This window comes from Aricia agestis, chromosome 9 (assembly GCF_905147365.1).
Source record: "Aricia agestis chromosome 9, ilAriAges1.1, whole genome shotgun sequence".
Classification (NCBI taxonomy): Eukaryota; Metazoa; Arthropoda; class Insecta; order Lepidoptera; family Lycaenidae; genus Aricia; species Aricia agestis.
Genome location: NC_056414.1, coordinates 2,143,013 through 2,163,243, shown reverse-complemented (window position 1 = coordinate 2,163,243; position 20,231 = coordinate 2,143,013). Strand labels below are relative to the sequence as shown.

The 20,231-nt window shown below is 38.9% G+C and overlaps 1 protein-coding gene and 1 long non-coding RNA gene across 16 annotated transcripts in view; one reads left to right on the top strand and one right to left on the bottom strand.

Moving 5' to 3' along the window:
• Positions 1-20,231, top strand: part of LOC121730627 — a 171,416-nt gene that overhangs the window by 133,365 nt on the left and 17,820 nt on the right. For 7 of the 15 annotated variants that reach the window (XM_042119768.1, XM_042119759.1, XM_042119767.1 and 4 more), the window contains 10 exons: positions 8,240-8,368; positions 13,817-13,939; positions 15,682-15,853; positions 16,280-16,508; positions 17,005-17,327; positions 17,657-17,809; positions 18,298-18,435; positions 18,755-18,923; positions 19,316-19,410; positions 19,726-19,822. In XM_042119768.1, coding sequence (XP_041975702.1) covers positions 8,268-8,368; positions 13,817-13,939; positions 15,682-15,853; positions 16,280-16,508; positions 17,005-17,327; positions 17,657-17,809; positions 18,298-18,435; positions 18,755-18,923; positions 19,316-19,410; positions 19,726-19,822 — 1,600 coding nt within the window. In that variant the 5' untranslated portion in view covers positions 8,240-8,267. Of the gene's footprint in view, positions 1-4,517; positions 4,585-8,239; positions 8,369-13,816; positions 13,940-15,681; positions 15,854-16,279; positions 16,509-17,004; positions 17,328-17,656; positions 17,810-18,297; positions 18,436-18,754; positions 18,924-19,315; positions 19,411-19,725; positions 19,823-20,231 lie in introns of all 15 variants that reach the window. The other 8 variants (XM_042119754.1, XM_042119755.1, XM_042119764.1 and 5 more) reach the window with 6 other exon arrangements.
• LOC121730638 lies at positions 981-19,894 on the bottom strand. The gene is made up of 3 exons (XR_006036139.1): positions 19,834-19,894; positions 18,536-18,543; positions 981-991 (listed from the first exon to the last, which is right to left on the bottom strand). It is a non-coding gene; the product is annotated as an uncharacterized LOC121730638 (long non-coding RNA).

Below are 20,231 nucleotides of genomic sequence, written 5' to 3'. Positions count from 1 at the left end.
TTTGTATAAGGTGTAATGTCAAATACAGATGATTTTTGTGTAATAAGTCATAATAATCGACTTCTTACTTCCTATCAATCAACATAAATATAATCGACATAAAGAGGTTACGGCAGAATATTATTTAAAAAAAATCGAAATAAAAAGGGTTATCATAATATTCTTCTATACGCTCACATTTTTTCCCTCTATATCTACATTTAACAGCATTTTATAACAATATCATGACCGTTTCCAAATTACTTATTATCAGGTGTATTATGTTCTGTGTACACGATTTTTTAATAATTAGTACAAGCATCGATTGCGTCCTGTAGACAAGGGTAGGTACAGACAGAATGTGTAATATAGTTTAAAAGTTCTGTAGACAAGAACCAGACTTTCTCTCAAGGCTATCTCAGACACTAGGAAAGGCAAATGAACCATAAAATGTATAATGTAAGGACAAAGAAATTTATTTGCTGTAGACTGCATGAGACTTTAAAGAACGAAGATTAACCAGTGACAATGCTATTATTTCTTCAAAGAAAAGCCTTCCTTTGTCTTGAAGGTAGCTGTAGTTATAAAAGTAGTTTTTTTCTGTAAAAGAAAATCGATTGTTGAGCGAAGTTAAGCTCCAAGGAGCTCGGAGGTACTGTTAAATAATTTAATCTCACAAGATATTTTTAAAAGTTTTCTCTAGTGCCTTTGGCGCTGAAAAAGTTAAAGGAATATCACTGAATAGTTTACTGTGTACTGTGTAGTATATAAAACAAAGAAGATATAACAATACTAGCTGTCCCGGCAAACGTTTCTTTGCCATATAAAGTATTTCGCCCGTATTATTTTATTGAAGTGACTAAATAAGTATGTGACCATGGCAACGTCCATCGCTATGCTGTCGCACAAACAATGGTCGCCGTCAGTCTTGAGTTGTAAAAATTTACAGTTATTTATTCAACAAATGCACTTATCAATATATAAAGTACCCAGTATCCGATTCTCAAACCCACTGAATATGCATATAAAATTTTGTTAAAATCAGTAAAGCCGTTTCGGAGGAGTACGCGGCCTAACATTGTGACACGAGAATTTTATATATAAAATAATCATTCCAGGTATACCAACAGAGGAATTGTTTCATAAGCAGATAACGGAGCTAGGCAATTTAGTCGGGTGATAGCAAGCTCAAGTCTCCAAATCACGACGGAAAAGCTAGTGAGACAAGAGATCAAATCGATATTCGAATTTCGAGGTATGAGAATCGGACGCCAGGCAGCAAGAAAATCCAATTTTATGACACCATTCACCGAATGTGCCATACGACCTGGCTCGTAAATCGTGATCTATATCGTCTTATGTAGCTGGGGTAATGTTTGTTTACCTTATGGCGCTGTGGTTGTTGCAACTACGTAAAATGGGTTTTTTAAAACACGTTTTTAGTAAAGGAAATGTCATTATTTAAGTATAAAATAAGTACCGTTTTAAAATTAAGAAAATTTCCTATACGTAAAGGTATATCAGTACACAATTTGAAAAATTCTGCTCGATAGAAAAAAATCTCAAAGATGACTGTTATAACGCTGTTTTTCATAATTAAATCATTTTATGCCTAAATTACACACTTTCTAGAAAAAACAAGAAATGTAGTATATGTGTCGTACTCGTAACCTAACGTAAACGATATTTTGATATATTTGATTTGTGTAATACTAAAAACAAAAGGTTTTTACTCCTATTTTCTATTATCAAGGCACGCGGCGAGCGCGTAACAGCCACTGCACAAGGCGCGCTGATTTGAATGTTATTTTAATGTCCTTAACGTCGATATTCGTACTGACAGACATCGACCTGCTTATTTTAGGGACTACTGGGCCTTAAGCTCGGAGTGAGCAGTCAGTGCGTACTGCATTTCTTTTAAATAAGGAGGCAAACGAGCAAACTGGTTACCTGATGGAAATCAACTAGGTCGTATTGATCTGGAAATACTGTTATGGCGAATGTAGATGATAAGGATCCATTATCTTGCAAATAAAAGAACCCCTGGATGGTAAACCGTTAACGCTCTATCTCAGCTAAATACTGGCACTCAAAAATATTATTTAACAATTACGTAACTTTAGTCAATATTTTGACATAAACCGTAAACATTTTCTGTCAAACTCTTAGTTAGTATAGGTTTATGATTGTTTGATATTTTTTTTTGTCTCTTTGTGTACATGCCCCCTCTATTACAATACATCCACAAAATTATAAGGTTTGCTGGAAGAGATCTCTTTTAAGAGATAAGTACGCCGATGCATTATTACAAACGTTTAAATGTGTCTTTGTAACCTTGTGCATGAAGAATAAATAAAATAAATAAAAAATAAAGTTAAGTAATCAATCAATGCCGGCAACGCACCTGCAGCAGCTCTTCTTCTGTTGCGAATGTCCATGGGCGATGATAGTTGTTTTCCATCAGGTGACCCGTTTGTTTTATAAAAAAAAATGTTTCATGCATATTCTCCAAGTAGATGCGGCCCTAAAAATATTTTTCAATAAAGCACAATAGAAGCATCGTGCCCCCGGGGAAATATATTTCCAACGCAATCCAGCGTCTTCATTGGGATTGTGGAATAAACGTTATATTTCTTTGATGGGTATATTCACAGACATACAGTGGGTGTATTTTAAAACTCCAGTCAGCTGTCTAAGCGCAGGGCTGGGAATAATAGAAACTACTGTAGAAACAATAGTCAATAGATACCAGTGATTAGTGATTACTAATCACTGGTATCATTCGTTGATTGCTGTCTATCAAAGCCATAAACAGTATATCCATCAGATAAATATGATTGCCACTATGGTTGTTAAGGGCCTGTTTCACTACTTTGTTATAAGTGCCGGATAGTCTATCCACAACTTCACTTGACAGATACTATCCCATTTATGTAGTTGCAAGACAGACAGTCCATTTATGTGGTGCAATATTATTATAAAGTTTTGGAACTGGAAAGAAACTTCGTGAAATAAGGCATAAGTAGTATCATAATAAAAAAGTTCTAAAATATTTATTACAAAATAAAAACTCTTCAACGTAATTTGATCAAAATTAAATTTGTAAAACCAACTTAAGGGTTTCTAATATAGCTAAACTCAATTTGCACTTTATAATTGGGCGATAAACTTCATTTTCCGTTGGAGTAGAATGGATGAACAAAACGGACGTAACTCTTTTCATAGCGTCAAAGATTTCCCTAATTGTGTTAAAGTCCTCTAATAGAATTTGTCAACTTCACTTATACCCGAGCTTCGGCCAATATTGGCAGTGTCATAGCGTTTCCACAATTATACCATCCGATACGATTTCGGCGTTGTTTTCCGACACTGGGGCTATATAAATATATGATCAGTTTTGTAGATTCGTTTCGGATATTGATATTAGAAGTTGGAGCGAATTAAAAAGGCCGGTTGATGCGTATTTCATGTATTTTACTTGACCCGATATCGTATCGTATATCCGGAATTTCGGATCGAATGACGTAAAACGCTGTCACTGTAAATGGGTCATCGCTTGATTCAACAGATTAATCACCTTGGCAACTGATCGCAGATAATTTATGATGAAATTGTCAAAATTTGAGAACTTCTGGAACTTTTTACAGCTTATTATAGCCGGCAGTTTATGCTTCACCAAAAGTCAAAACCTTGGCTAAAGTTTTGCTAATTTTTTGACAGAAGTCGTCAATTTCATTTTTAATTGCTTCCCATAGCAACGAGATATTATGGTCATTCTAGCTGTTCCGGCAAACGTTGTTTTGCCATATAAAGTATGTGGCCCATATTATTTTATTCAAGTGACTAAATAAGTAGGTATGTCCACATGACAACGTCCATCGCTATCCCGTCGCACAAACAATGGTGCCCTCAGTCTCGAATTGTAATAATTTACTATTATTTATTCAACAAATGCACTTATCAATATAAAAAGTAGATGTTGTTCGATTCTCAACCCTTGCTGATATGCTTGCTAAGATTCACGAAAATCGGTCAAGCCGTTTCAGAGGAGTTCAATTACGCACACCGTGGTCCGTGACACAAGATTTTTATATAATAAGAGATACTCCACGAAATAATTTTCTCATTCTATGAACGCTGCTTAATAACTTATCTGACGAAATAATTTTCTTATTTTATGAACACTGTCTTTGTAGTAATTAGCAACTAATACCTTAATACAATGTGATTCTGAGATTGCCGTCTGCTTTATGCAGGCGTATAAAGCAAGACTATCAGACTAGACATAATAATTTTAAAGGATTTCAAAAGGATATTTATTTCATAGACTGTATTTTGAGCTCCATCTAAAATTATTTCATGAAATAAAAAAAGCTCATAATGTAAAGCGATTGTTCAACACTAGGCAACAGAATGATTTCCAATTTTGCGTATTCCGTACAAAAAACACGTAGACAACAGACATAGATATGTGAAAGAGTAAATTGGCGACAAGGATTCCTGTGTCGAAGCAATAAAAATGTTCTGTATAAACGCAGCTACGAAAACAGCGGAGCGTCGCACCGTCCAGCCGAGCGGGACAAGGCACTAGCGGCGGCGGGAGACGTATGATATGTTTGAATTCCGCTTCAACTCTCGCTAGATTTTATGATTTATCGCTTTAATGTATAGCAATCGAGTGATTTATTTAGATCAGCAGTTTCCATTTGGTGAATACAAATTATCTGCAAAAATTGCAAGGAGTCACTTAAAAATATTTGACACCGCACCATCCACATTTTGAAGGAATAGACGATCTTCAAAATAGTTTAGTCATAGCTCTATTGCAATAGCTTAGTGCAAACTATTATCAGGAGAGTGAATCATATTATGCTGCAATTTAATCTAGCTGTGCCATTTAAATAATAAGATTATTGTAAAGAATCAGCTGTAGCAAAATAATTTTATTTTGCGTGTGTCAATAATTCATAAATAGTTTATAGATATACAACATAATTTAGTTAGCGTTTAACAAATGCAAATCCTGTTTGGGTTATATTATTACACCGCTTTTTACTTTGATTAATATTAAAATAAAAGCTTATAAATTATGATTTATTAATTATCCAAAATTGATTAATAAGCACTTCTAATATTAAATTAAAGCAACTTATACTTAGTACTGAAACTGCTATATTAGCACTATAAGCTTGAATAATATTTTTTGGGAAATAAGAATAAATTGTGCTTATCATAAACGACGTGGCTTTAGCTTGCCGTATTTTTCTACAACTGCCGAGATTCTGCCAGTATACGAGTTATTCAGTTACTTTTACGGCATAGCTTAACAGATATGCTGTGCACAATCCTACTGAATAATATCTTTATTTCAAGCGTCCGTAATACCAATTAACGTCTCATTTTTGTGATTAAAAACACTTCAGCTTAGCGGTTTCACCGCTGCCGTCGTGGCCCCGCTGCTAATGTAGTATCGATCGGATAGTTTGGCAGCGCTCGCCGGTGGCATGCGGGGCGCGTCGCCGAACAGCCTTACTAATGCTACAAACTGTTCACAGTTGGTTAGCCTCTAAAATTCTTTGAAAGTGAACCCTATTCCGTTGGTATAAAGGTCCCGTTAAAGGTAGAATAACTTTGAACGCTCTGTTGTGTTTTATTTAACCCCAACTGCAAGTAGATTTAAACTAAGTAATGTTTGCTTTTAATAATAATTCCAGGGGTCATTATTATCTATAATATGTTATCTATTTCGAGTTATCATCAGCTTTTACCTATGTCGGTCGCCTTGTAGACTAGGTACCTAAGTGATTGTAGTCGACAATGGAATTAGCTTTGCCTAGTATAGACGTGTTTTGATTTGTAAGTGATTCATATTATTCTATAAGAAACCTGCTGGACACTATAATGTTGGGTTACATAAAATTTATGCGTCTATTATCATCATCATTATAGATCCTAGAAACGAACACAAAATATAAACCCTCTGATATGGTCTACTTATTAGCGGGCCCCTAGAATCTAGATGATTAATTTTACTGTGCAATATCACGTAATGTGCAATATTATTGACCGTGTAGGGTTGATATTAAAGAATCTTATAGTCAAATAAATTGTTTAATGATATTGCACAATAAAATTGATCGTCTAGGGGCCCACTTAGATTAGGTACTATTCAATGTCCGCTATCTGTATCTGTCATGTGACTTTTTAAATGTGTATGTAGATTGTAGACAAAGACCTTTATAGTAGTGATGCATTTGAAAGATGATGATGAAGACATTAACATAAAAGGTCATAAACCCCAACTCTTTTGCATATTGCGTGTAAGAAAGCAAACAGCCTATCCGAGGGTACCGTATGTCCATGCCCAAGGTCACGCGTGAGTCACCCCACGTGACGTCGGCCTTTCACCCCTGCACCCCTGCACCCCTCCTCACGTTGACAGACCAATCGATATACATACACGTGAATTCGGATTTTAAAAGCTTGGAAGTTTCGAAAGGGTTGACGTTTGATGGTTAGGTCTGACCCGGCAGATTTTTGATGTGACCTCGATTTGTTGGCTTATGAGAATGAGTAAGGTGATGTTCCTATATTTGGAACGGTCGGTGATATTCTGTAAAATGACAAATCTTGTTCAAAAACCAACGAGCCTCAAAACCATTCTATGTTGGGCAGCCATCCATTTGCTCTGCCACCTTCTCGAAATATCGGGCCACCGAGCTGCAGGGCATCCTATGTCTAATCGTGGTCTACTCTCGGATGCTATTCTCTCTATTATGTTCTGTTCTTCTGCAGACATACCAGCTGGCATAATCGTGCGTCTGATCCTAGCTTCTATATATCCACATATTAACAGGAACACAAAATCCAATCCATGAAATTCTAAAATCACTAGAACAACACTCGTATTTCGATTGGATTCGAGCTGCCATTAATTGTATCTTAGGGTTGCCATCGCCCGATGAGCATCCTACCGTGTCGTCCGGCTGTGTTTTTGGAAGGTACTGTCAGAGAAATAATGGCCTTATATTATTACTTAAGTTAACCTCATTCGACAGATCTCGACTAACATTGATTTAACTCATCAATTCCGCCTACCGATCTATTTCTCTGATAGTATTTGAGGGGGACTACAAAATCCGAGGTTTTGTTGAGTAACGTCATTTCAAAGTTGAGTGGCAACCCTGTTTAAAACTTAAACGTGACCATTTGTTTTGCGGTACAAATTTATCGCCTATCGGTATAATATAAATTGTGCTTTGACCTTTTTAATCACTGCAAATTTAAAACAAAGAACGGATTTAATTGCGACTGCTTTAAATTATTTTTATTCGTTGCATTTTAAATCCATCTGTTACTTTAATTGATACGAAAGTAAAGTTCTACGGAGGCATTGTTCTCCCGAGTGTAATTATTTTAACTCCTTTGTTCCCATCCAATAAATTTGTTTTATCGAATCAAATTTACTTTCAATAAATTATTATTATAGTCCTTTATGCTGAGTTAAATGTTTGTTTTAGTTGCTACAGAATTTCAAGTAACTTTACCTGTTAGCATAATATGCTATGCATGTGCCTTCCAAGTCCCAACAATAATAATAATTGGAACTATTTTTTTGAGCCCATTACCGTCTCTGCGATACATATTACATACGTTTAAGAATTTAAAGGAAATCCCAAATTTTAATATGGCTGACATCCGCAAATTTCACCCCCGCGAAAAGTACGTTTTAGTCTCTTACCTGTTCTTCACCAGTCGAAATTCCAAGCAGCTATCATAAATTCATTACATTATTATGTAATGAATTGATATATTTGTAATGTGTTGTATTCAACACATTGCAAATATATCTAAGCTAAGATCTAAGTGACATGCATGTATTCCATCGGGGTTAATTACATGCTCATCTCGTAAATACCATACTAACAAGGTCATTCTGTATGCGTTTAACATCCATCCGACAGATATTTACACTAAAATCTCTTACAAATGATCAAAATTTTTTCATGGGGGTTAACTGCCATGCTGACTAGGCAGGCCATTCTGTAGGCGGCGCGTTATTATATCTCAGTTTTTTTTTACATTATGATACAACATTTTACCAATAGGGTTAAACGTGGGTAAATACCATGCTGACTAGGCCATTGCGTAGACGGCGCGTTATTATATTATGCCTCAGTTTTTTGCACTAAGATGTAAAATTTTACCAATGGGGTTAAACTTCGTGGGTGAATGCCATGCTAACTAGGCCATTCTGTAGGCGGTGGCGGCGTGAGGGCTGCGCCGACATGAGCGCGGGGGCGGTGCGCGGCGCCGGCGACTCGCCCGGCTCCGACGGCGACATCACGCGACTCTTCCCCAAGTGCCGCCCCAAGATGCAGCAAGACAGGTACACGCACCCGCTTCGCTGTGTGTTCGTTGTCCAGCGTGAGCACATGATCCCCAATAGGCACCGAGGAGCTTAAAATAGCCACTAAGGGTGTACTTGATAGGTCTGCCTATTTGTCGGGTCATCTTGAAATGAGGAGTTTGAAAACCTGCTAAAAAATATACACACTAAAATCATACTGTACAGGCAAAACTGTCTAATATAACCTTACCTGATCACGCTTGTGCAAACCAAAATACACGTAAGGCTTGACAGATTTGCTTAAGCTGAATCTAATCTTGAGCTGAGTGGTGTGGAAATCTGAGAAATGTAAATGCTGCGATTTCCCTGTCAAACTTAACTGTACATACAAACCTGTCAGGTGTACCCTTACGCTTATGGCTACACTAGCACAGTTTTCAGCTTATGTGTTCAAATCTTTAAAAGTGATGTGTCCCGTAAAGCATAAACATTAAACACGCAAAATTAGGCATCACAGCAGGTACACATGCTTCGCAAAGCAAAGCTTTTCCGCCCGTGTTATTCGATGTTTTGTGATCATCATGATTCAGAGGTAGAGTAGTTGGCACCATTTTATGTATTAATACACAACACCAGTAATTTGCTTCGCACCAAGCAGCACAGAGCGCCTCATTCAATGTTCTACTCACATTTCTCCAAGTGAACATAAAAGGGAGAAATAAATACGCATAAGCGGACCGGTACTGTATTTTTTTCGGCAAATAAAAGGTCCATCAAATGCTTGCGATGAATAGCGTGAAATAACACCCCTACGCATGTTGTAAGATCCGACATTTTGTCTGCCATTCCGACTGACCCAGTTGTACGAAAGCCGTGTATTATCAAATCAAAGGCTTTACACGGTTCCGACATTAATGTGATTGAGGCACATATTTCCGCGAAGATGCTTTTAGGCAATGCTCACTTTGGCCCCGTTGCAAATTATTTTCTGAAATATGCCTTGCCTTATAAGCAATATTTGATTAAAAAGCAGAATCTTCCAAAGTGGTTAGGGATTAAATAAGGAGGTTCCTCAAAAGATTTAATAATTTCACAAATCTAAAACGTTTGAATGCTAGAAGCAAAATTTAAAAGTTGTGTAATTTAAAATTACCAATGACTTTGGATTGTCACAAAGTAATGGATATTCCATATATCCAGTTCTCTATCTTATATATTTAAACGAGCAATTCTTGTATATATATGTTACGCTCAAAGACCGAAAACGCTCAGTGAGCGAAAAAATGGCTCACAACGCGTTGTGGTTATAGTGAAACGGCCACGACGCGTTCTGGTAATCACAGAAATACAACAAAGCGAAATTCGTGTCCTGGCTGACGTGCTATTCGACCACAACGCGTTGTGGTCATCGAGTAAAACCATGACGCGTTCTGAGCATTTAAAAACAGCCACGATGCGAATTCGTGTTGTGGCTCTAATGAAAACGGCCACGAAGCGTTCTGAAACCAAGCCGTGTTACGCAGGAGTAATTTTATAGCGCCCAAGTGTGTGCGCAATACACAAGAGCACTCTGGTTTCAATGAAACTAGGCCAGTTACGCAGGGGTAATTTTATAGTGCCCAAGTGCGTGCGCAATACACAAGAGCACGTTACGCAGGAGTAGTTTTATAGTGCCCAAGTGTGTGCGCAATACATAAGAGCACTCTGGTTTCAATGAAACCAGGCCAGTTACCCAGGAGTAATTTTATAGTGCCCAAGTGTGTGCGCGTGTAAAAGTCGGTCCTGCACCTGATCTCTCGCTAGCGCTCCATTGGGTTATGAGAGTAAAGAATAGTGCTCTTGTGTATTGCGCACACACTTGGGCACTTTAAAATTACTCCTGCGTAACGTGCTCTTGTGTATTGCGCACATACTTCACATACTTGGGCACTATAAAATTACTCCTGCTTAACTGGCCTGGTTTAATTAAAACCAGAGTGCTCTTGTGTATTGTGCACACACTTGGGCACTATAAAATTACTCCTGCGTAACTGGCCTGATTTCATTGGAAAAAGAGTGCTCTTGTGTATTGCGCACACACTTGGGCACTATAAAATTACTCCTGCTTAACTGGCCTGGTTTCATTGAAACCAGAGTTCTCTTGTATGTTGCGCACACACTTGGGCACTATAACATAACTCCTGCGTAACAACCAGAGTGCTCTTGTGTATTGCGCTCACACTTGGGCGCTATAAAACTAACCTGGTTTCAGAACGCGTCGTGGCCGTTTTCATTAGGGCCACAACACGGAATCGCGTCGTGGCTGTTTTTAAATGCTCAGAACGCGTCATGGCTTTTCTCGATTACCACAACGCGTTGTGGTCGAATAGCACGTCAGCCACGACACGAATTTCGCTTTGTGGTATTTCTGTGATTACCAGAACGCGTCGTGGCCGTTTTCACTAGGGCCACGACGCGTTGTGAGCCATTTTTTCGCTCACTGAGCGTTTTCGGTCTTTTAACGTAACATATATATATATAATTGGAATCTCGGAATCGGCTCCAACGATTTTCATGAAATTTAGTATATAGGGGGTTTCGGGGGTGATAAATCGATCTAGCTAGGAATCATTTTAGAAAATGTCATTTTATTCGTGTTTTATTGAATACCGAGCAAAGCTCGGTCAAACAGCTAGTTATAAAAAATATGTCGAAATGTTTACCATCGTATTCATGTTATATTATGTTTTTATTAAAAACGCTTCCTGCACCTGCTCAGTGTTAATGTTGCACATAATTTTCAGCTCTCAACTCGTTGAAGTTCGCCATCGCAGCTGATTGTTGCAGCATCAGCTGCTAACTTTATGTTAATTTGTGATCTGATTAGGCGCTTCCGTTGCAAATTACGCGACTCGTAGCTACCTAAGTGGGTGTAGTAGAAGGATTCTGAAGTTGAGTTGCGAGTTTATTAGTTTGCTGAATTGGCTTAGCGTGTAGTTTTTATATTCTCTAGTTAAGTTTATACGTGGGAGAGCCATGCTTCGGCACGAATGGGCCGGCTCGACCGGAGAAATACCACGTTCTCACAGAAAACCGTCGTGAAACAGCGCTTGCGCTGTTTCACGCCGAGTGAGTGAGTTTACCGGAGGCCCAATTCCCTACCCTATTCCCTTCCCTACTCTCCCCTATTCCCTTCCCTTCCCATCCCTACCCTCCCCTATTACTCTATTCCCTCTTAAAAGGCCGGCAACGCACCTGCAGCTCTTCTGATGCTGCGAGTGTCCATGGGCGACGGAAGTTGCTTTCCATCAGGTGACCCGTTTGCTCGTTTGCCCCCTTATATCATAAAAAAAAAGTGCATTAGTCCGGTGTTTTTTAACGTGTGTGTATAAATCGCTCTGAAAACCGCTTATATCATACACATATAATCGCTTATATCATACACATATTTAATGAACATCCAGAACATTGAAAACTTTTTGTTCCGTCGCGTCGGCGGGATTCGAACCCGCGACCACCGGCTTGAGCTGCCACACACTCAACCAATTGAGCCACAGAGGTCGTGGATTAAATATTTATCACAAATACAAAAAGCGTAGAGCAGATAGGAGATGTTTTTATTACGCCCAAGGGTCCTGTCACACAGAAAGTTCAAGAACAGCGTCAAGTTTGCTTGGATTTAAAGTACCGGTTACAATATTATTATAGATTCTATTACTAGAGAAAAGCAACAACATTGGGATAGGTACAGATTATAAAATCTATTTTTGTTATTTACTTCAAATGTCCAAAGACTGATTGATATAAATTTTTGATTGTACTGCTTTTATAGACTGTAAAAACTATCCGAAATAAAATGGGATCAGGAGAAATCGTTTCCCATTTTAGGAAGCGTCCAAATATAGAACTGCTCGCAATAAAGTTTATTGTGTGCCCGAAGATTGTTTCGCTGATTCCTATTACACCGTTACTGTTATGTCTTCATCGAGTTGTGTATATGGTGAAATAAACATAATATTGCTCTTTGCTATTTCCAACAAACTTTGGAAAACGGTAAATATTTGACACAGCGTAACATCAGGATTTATACGCAAAAACAACGGTATTTTTGCAGCCGCTATTTATAGCTCTTTCATAAAGCACTTCCCAGAATTTTCGCTCTTAGAACTTAATGCGATTCCTGGAAAAACAACACACCTATAAACTGGACGGTCCAACGGGTGCTGCTACGGATCTATAAAATGCAGTTTATTTGACATTTGCACGTAATATTTTCCTAGTCGTTTCTTTAAGCTTCATGTTTCCACTGCCATTTGACTGTCATTTCGAGGCAGTAAAATTGAATTTAATGCTGCTGGACTTTACGGCTACGATACTTTTATAAATGAGTAAATAAATACTCATAACATTTGCTGGTAAAGAGCGAGATCCATAAAATGAAAATGATCAGCAATCGACAATTTTTTAACTTTATCACAGCTTAATGACAGCAAAATATGATCGTGATAATTCTTTATTTAATAAATATACAGTACCAAATATCAAAAAGGTTTACTTAAAGAAATACGACAAAATAGCGGTTGTAACTGTGATATCAGAAGTGGGATCATCCGCTTCTCTTACTTTTTGTACTGCCATCATTTTACGCTTTGTGGCATTTAATATGAATTCATATCACGTCAGCTACGCGTCACGCGTGTAATGGCTCCGTTCAAGGCTTTTCCGAACTAAAGTTACGGTAATTCATAGTTTTTTCGGCTTTCCTTTTATGTGAAAGTTGCTATTTCTATTTTCAAAAGTCGACACGAGGCTCCTCATTTGTTTTCAAGTGTTAGAATTTGCCTCGTAGTAAGGACTACAGTTTTCATTACAATTTGCATACATTTTTCGTTCTGACGTGCTGGATCATCATCATACCTTCGAAATAGGGTCTTCGAAATGCTTTTAAGGAAAGTCAGATGAAAAATCCTTTTTACAAATTATTGCTTATGTTATGTTTTCTGAAATAAAGGTCTTACTCGCAATTTACTATGGCAATCAAAGTGTCCTAACATATGCTACTCTAGTAAAATATATTCCAGGTGTTTTCGCGTTGCGCTTTTTAGAGCTTTTGGCAGCCTTATTCGACCTTGTTCTACATCTCTAATGGCTGTAACTTCACATGCACTAATCCCGGTTTGAATTCGCTAATGCTTCAGTATTTGTGCATATTATATTATGCTCATAATATGCCGGTGCAAATTATATTCATTATACTCGTTATATTGCGGTCAATAAATCTGCACCATTTATAGTATGCTATTTGCCGTCGCGTCGGTATGTTCCGTTCATATTGATTTATATTATTATATTCGCTTGTTTTAATTCAACGCGAATGTGGATCCCAAAATGCAAGCAATAATATGCTAACAGCTGAGGTTCATAAGACGCCATTTTAAAAATAACTACGCTCAACAAAATGGCCGCCGTTGAGTTTTGGCGCTAAACATCGTTTTCTCTTGTCACCAGACTGAACTCCGGCCTGGAGGGTCGGGACATGATCAGCATTAACAACGTGTCCTCGGACGAGGAGCGGGAGGAGCCCGTCATCCTCAACACCAAGGGCGGCAGCTACAAGCTGAGAGACTCTAGGTATGATTTTTTTTATAAAATAAAACAAACGAGCAAACGGGTCACCTGATGGAAAGCAACTACCGTCGCCCTTGTATCATTAAAAGAGCTGCAGATGCGTTGCTGGCCTTTTGTGAATGTCTGAAATTATGTAATTTTTTATTAATTTTTCCATTCTTATTTCTACCATTATAGGTTTTCCTTGATGCGATAGAAACTTACCAATATACTAATTGTAACTATATTCTGAAATAAACATGTTTTATTTCCAAAGGCTGTGAGGATAGATAATAAGCTTTCAGATTCATGTGGATTGTCCTACTGTATTGATAATAATAAGGTACCAACATTTTGGCAACCAACAGGCGTCTCATAATTCGGATGAGAAAAAGAAGCATTATATTATAACACGAATCACGACAAATTTCTAAAGATTGAAATTACCTATCATTCGAATATTCATTATGGAGCTATAATATAGTTACTTATAGGTTAGGTTATGTAACTTTCAATAATTATAAAGGGTTTTCCAATAGGGGCTTGACAATTTTGAATTTAGTTTGTGGACGCACCCTTTCACTTAACATCGAACTCTGTTACTGTCATTTTACTCATTAGACATAATATTTTTATCATTATGAAGTACACAAACGAACAAGTCTGCAAATCTAAAAAAAATACTAAATTCGGAGTCGGTGGCCGCTACTAGAGCGTTAACTCCGATTTTCGATCGTAATTCTCGTCCTTGCAGACAGACAGATTGGCCATGATTATGGATTATCTTGGCCCGAATTAGAAGATATGGACTTGAACAGCTTGAGGTTTCAATTGGACGGCACTAAAAGCTACACATCACAAATTACAATCGATTATAAGTGAAAGAGCCATGCTTCGGCACGAATGGGCCGGCTCGACCGGAGAAATCCCACGTTCTCACAGAAAACCGGCGTGAAACAGCGCTTGCGCTGTGTTTCGCCGAGTGAGTGAGTTTACTGGAGGCCCAATCCCCTACCCTATTCCCTTCCCTACCCTCCCCAATTCCCTTCCCATCCCTACCCTCCCCTATTACCCTATTCCCTCTTAAAACGCACCTGCAGCTCTTCTGATGCTGCGAGTGTCCATGGGCGACGGAAGTTGCTTTCCATCAGGTGACGCGTTTGCTCGTTTGCCCCCTTATTTCATAAATAAATATATATTGAAGAACAAGTGTGATGAGCGTATTAGCTCAAAATATGGACCAGTCGATTAACCGCCTCTTTCGTGCGATTTAAAGCCTCTAGATTTTTTTCTTAGGGGCTGCGTCAAGTCGTTGGATAAGCCGACGCCGTTGGAAGAGCTCAGAGCCAAAATTAAACGCGAAATAGCCGAAATATGTGGCAAAGTGAAATTTGTAATCCATGTTATTTTTTAATATAAATTTGTTTTGTTTAAGTAAATAAAAAAATAAAAAAAAAAGTCATACAAAATTGGGTTCAAAGAATCATCGCTGCAAACGGGCCTGTGGTGACCATATGAGCGAAGTCGAGTTCCTTTAAAAAATGTTTTTATTGTACTTCAATTCGATACTAAAATTGTTGAAATATCTCAAATGGTTTTAATTTTATTTTGAAAAAAAAAGTTGTAAAGTCCTTATTAGAAAACCCCTTATTATTCGTAGCAAGAAGTTCTGTATTTGACTTTACTACAATTAGCTTTTCTTAGTTCTTTTTACAAACTTGTATGTTAAATTGAATAACAGTTTCTCACAAGCGATGTTTTAACAGCGAATTATCTACCAGGATAATAGAGATAGCAGGAGGTAGGGAGCTGTACTCGCAGAGCCGGGCGAAGGCGGTGCGGAAGCTGCGACACAACAATACACACAAACACAACCTCAGGAACAAAATCAGGTCACTCAACAAGGATGAGTACGCGACGGACAATATTAGTAATGAGGTATGTACTTACTAGGAGGGCATGGAGTGTGAGATGGAGAAAATACTTTTTTCTCTCTTATTTAAAGCAGCTAGCACGCCTAGCATGGTTCACATAGAAATGTTTACTTTGTAAGAATAGACAAAGTGAGATTGGGGTGAAGGCGAAGGAAATGCATGTTGTCCCTTATGTCAATCTGTATTTTTATTCTTTCGTATTTCGCGTTTCTACTGTAGTCATGCTAAGCTTGTTGGTTTGATTTGACTTTGAAGATGATATAATATAGTGATTTTAGCATTGGGGTGTGTTTACTAAGTAAAAAATAAAAATATAGGTATTTCCTACTATAAAAAAGCTCCTTAATACAATGTCATTTTAAAGCGCTTAACTGCCTATTGTTCACCTTTTTCGTAGACCGTAGCGACTAAAATACTTTGATGTTTCCAGATATCACTGAATAGAATAAACAATGAGAGTAAAAAGATGATATCTCGGCACACGTCACCGACATACACGAACGGTGACCGAGAGATCGAGAACAACATGGGTATACCGAAAAATAGTTCCCCCATACTCGACCCCCACAAAAAGAACGACGTCTCCACCAAAAGCAGCCCCATAGCGGTGGTGGCTGACGGGGAAGTCGTCGTTTTTGACGACAGCGACGATTGGAAAGGTGACTTTTTATTCACGTGCCATTATTAATTTGAAACTGCCCTCGTTGCGACAATAATCATAAGTTTTGAGTTAAATTCTAGATTTAAAGCCTGATGACGTAATAATTGTTGGCAATGCTTTTAGCCTGTGTTATTTTTTGGATACACGTTAATATTAAGGTCGCTTTAATCATGCGTTAGCATTCTATATTATAGTTAGTGGCTTTAATCAACAAAGCTTCATATTTTACCAGTTTTTCTAAAAATTAAAAAAGCAAGTCGAATACTTAGCCATATTAACTCGACAAGAACTTAATTGTATGCTTGTATACTAACAATGTACATTTAAAATACTGAAGCCTGTTGCGGGCTTTCGACTCTTCAGCAAATTACAGCTGTTTACGCTTTCGCACTCAAGAGCCGACAATCGGTCGCGGCACCGTGATTATTTTCGCTCTTCGCTTCTACCCCTAACCGTGTTCATAAAACTTCTTTTTGTTTTTCTTTTATTTTCAGTGATATTGAATTCTGTGTCCCTAGGTTTGAGGATGGACCCGGATGCTAGCGATGACGAGATAGATTTGAGTGTTAAGAGGACTTTAGACAATATGAAGAACGGTGATAGTGAGATTAGGAGTGAGAGTGGAAGTGGATCGACTCCCTCGCGGGAGAGGCTCAGCGAGGGCAGTCCCACGGGGGCCTGGCTCTCGGGAGATGAAGACAAGAGGGTCACCAGGGTGATAGGCGAGCTGCCGATAGCGGAGTACGAGGGGTCGCCGCGACGGTACGGCATCGGACAGAAGATGCCCGTCAGATCGCCCAGGCCGGGATTTCCTCAGGTACGTAAACCTTAGCTTATCCAAAACGTTGTATTGCAACCTTTGTATTGTTATTAAAACTGAATTTACTGGCGTTATTTGGCAATGACAATGGTTTAGGTGTCAATAGACGAATTGAAGCCTTTATTAAAGTCCGGTCACCGGATAGACAGAAATTCACACTCACTGACCTATAGCTGCTTGTTTATTTCACGTTACTCTGCAGATTAGCCTTGCAGGAGTTGTTAATTAATAACCTCCAACTATCTTAGCAATATTATCCATATTCATGCAATATTTTTTGTTTTAATCTTTTAACTCTTTGCTGATGTTTAACACCATATTTTCAGCGGGTGGTAACAGAGAGCAGGGACGCGAGCCCGCCGCCCACCGCCGCGGCGTTCGACTACATGTACGAGTTCTCCGAGACTAGGAAGGTGCTGGAGGAGTTCTTCCGGTGCCCCACAGGCGGACACCAGAACGACGAGATCGTTAACTTCCAGGTGAGAGTCGAGTTCCTTCCACTTTCTTTCTTAGCTCTTCGGAACGCTTCTCATAGAATCTGGGGGGGTGTAGTTGGTAGGGTGAGTGTCTGTCGAGTTCCACCTTCTTTGAGAAGCTTCTTTTAGAAGCACGGATCTCGGGGGGTTTCGTTGGTAGACCCAAAGTTCAGTAAGTGTCTCTCGAGTTCTATCTTCTGTCTTCGCCCGTCGAGTAGCTTCTTTTGGGAGTATGGGCCTCGGGGGGATTAGTTGGTAGACCCAAAGTTCATAGCACTGAGTTAGCTCAATTAACCTTGCAGCCCGTTCTCGCGGTCGCTGGATATGCAGAATTCTCAACTAATTAGGGGCTATGTCGTCATCATTATCAGAAAGCTTTATTTAAACTTAACAACATCATCCTACTAGTAGTGCTCAATGCTTGAGTAATTGATCTTGCAAAATTACTTTTGTCACTCTCTCATTTAATAATGTATTGTGTTAATTTTCAGGAGCTGGACTACGAGCTCCGGAGGCACACGCAGGAGTGCGGCTCAGAGAACGGTATTGAGAGCGAGAACGAGTGGCCGCAGGACAACCTGGACTCGCCGCACGCCGCGCACAACCACACAGACTTCCTCGGCCTGCAGGTGACTGTAGTTCTGTCTCTCTCTAGCGTATACGTGTGTTTCGCTCGGAACTACAGAACTTGCAATATTCAAGTTTCAGCCGCAGTCGTGCCTTTAGCACAATTCTAACTTATAGTCCATTCGCCCTAAGAATAAAGTGACGGAATTAACGAATTCTCAAAATTTTAAAATCAATCATATTTAACCCCTTTTTAATAAAAACGTCACCAATAAATAAGCTTTACGATGTTTTATTTTCTCTTTCGAGCGACGATTCCATATACAATAAATATTTTTATTAGTAAGGCGGTAGTTTCTAATGTATATCTGTCTCTCTCAGCAGCCGGGCGTGCGGTACGCGGCGCCGGACATGTCGGCGCTGCGGGCGGCGGACGCGTCGCCGGCGGCCCGCGCGCCGCTCACGCCGTTCGCGCTGTCGTCCGCCGCGAGCGACTCCCCGTCTGAGCTGTCGCTCGCCATCATGGAGAGCGAGCTGTCTGAGATGAAAGGTTGGTTATACAAAATATGTATATATATGCTTACAAGTCTGTCTTTGAAATTAAAGCCGTCATTGAAACAAAAATTACATTAGGTTTTGGTCACACGAGAGATAGCTTTTTACACCCACGCCTTCTGACAAAATCTTAGTTTGAAAACGCTGTTTCGCCTCTACGACATTATAATCTACGTGTAAAACATTTTTGTGAGCTTTTAGATCAAAAGTACATACATAACAAAGTCTTTGATAGAGAGGGCTTCGTAATGATAGAAGTTGTAATTAAGTAGCTCTTTTTAACTTAAACTAAGTATTATTATTATTTTCCAGTAGCTTTGCTATCCTGGATCCTTTTTTTTAGTAGTAGTAACTACTGTAATACTAACGACTTATTGTATTTTCCAGTTCAAATAGACTCGAACCGCGTGTCCAGTCTGCCCATCGTGGAGGATGGGCTGTCTTCGGGCCACGCGTCCGACACTGACAATAATAACCAATTGGTACGATTTTTTTTTTCAAGCTAAAGTAAAAGGAATAGAGGTTTGTCGAAATCCCAATTATTTTGGACACAGACCTTGGACTACTAGCGCCATCTATGGGTCTTTGGCTAGTACTATCAGAGAAGCGATGCGACCAAATGAGTAATGACGTTGGTATGTCAATTGCCTACGAATCAATTTCCTCGATGGTACATATTATTTTTATTTTCATTTTTCAAGATTATTATGAAAAAAGAGACATTATAATTTATAATTTAAGTAATAAAAATAAATAATACACTATACAAAGCTAATGTAGTAATTATTTTGTTTCAGAATCACTCTGTACAGATAGAAGAAATTGTAGATAGCGGAACTAATACCGACCCCCACATGCTGTCCGACGCCGACCTGCACTCGCTAGACCCTCTCGGTAAATATAACATAGTCTATACTCTGACCACTTAAAGCGTGACTCTCGTAGCATACATTTAGTATGCTGCGAAGGTCGCGCTTAAACTGGTCACCTCACCCTTATATTCGTCATCATCATGATCAGCCTATTGCCGTCCAACGCAACACAATGAGCACCATAACTCTTATATTATATCTAAATCGCTAAGAGTAGCTCTTAGTTGCGTAGTGCTGTTAAAATTCGTTACAAGTCCGGTATATGTTACTCGTATCTCAATTGACACAGAGAAATTTGTACGGATTAGTTCGCACGCGACCCGCACCGCGTACCTGTGAAATGATGTTCTAGCGTCTCATTATGTTCTCCCGGTCCTTACGCCGGTATTGCCAGCCCGTACGGGTGTCCCGGATAGCCAGCTCTGTGAAGC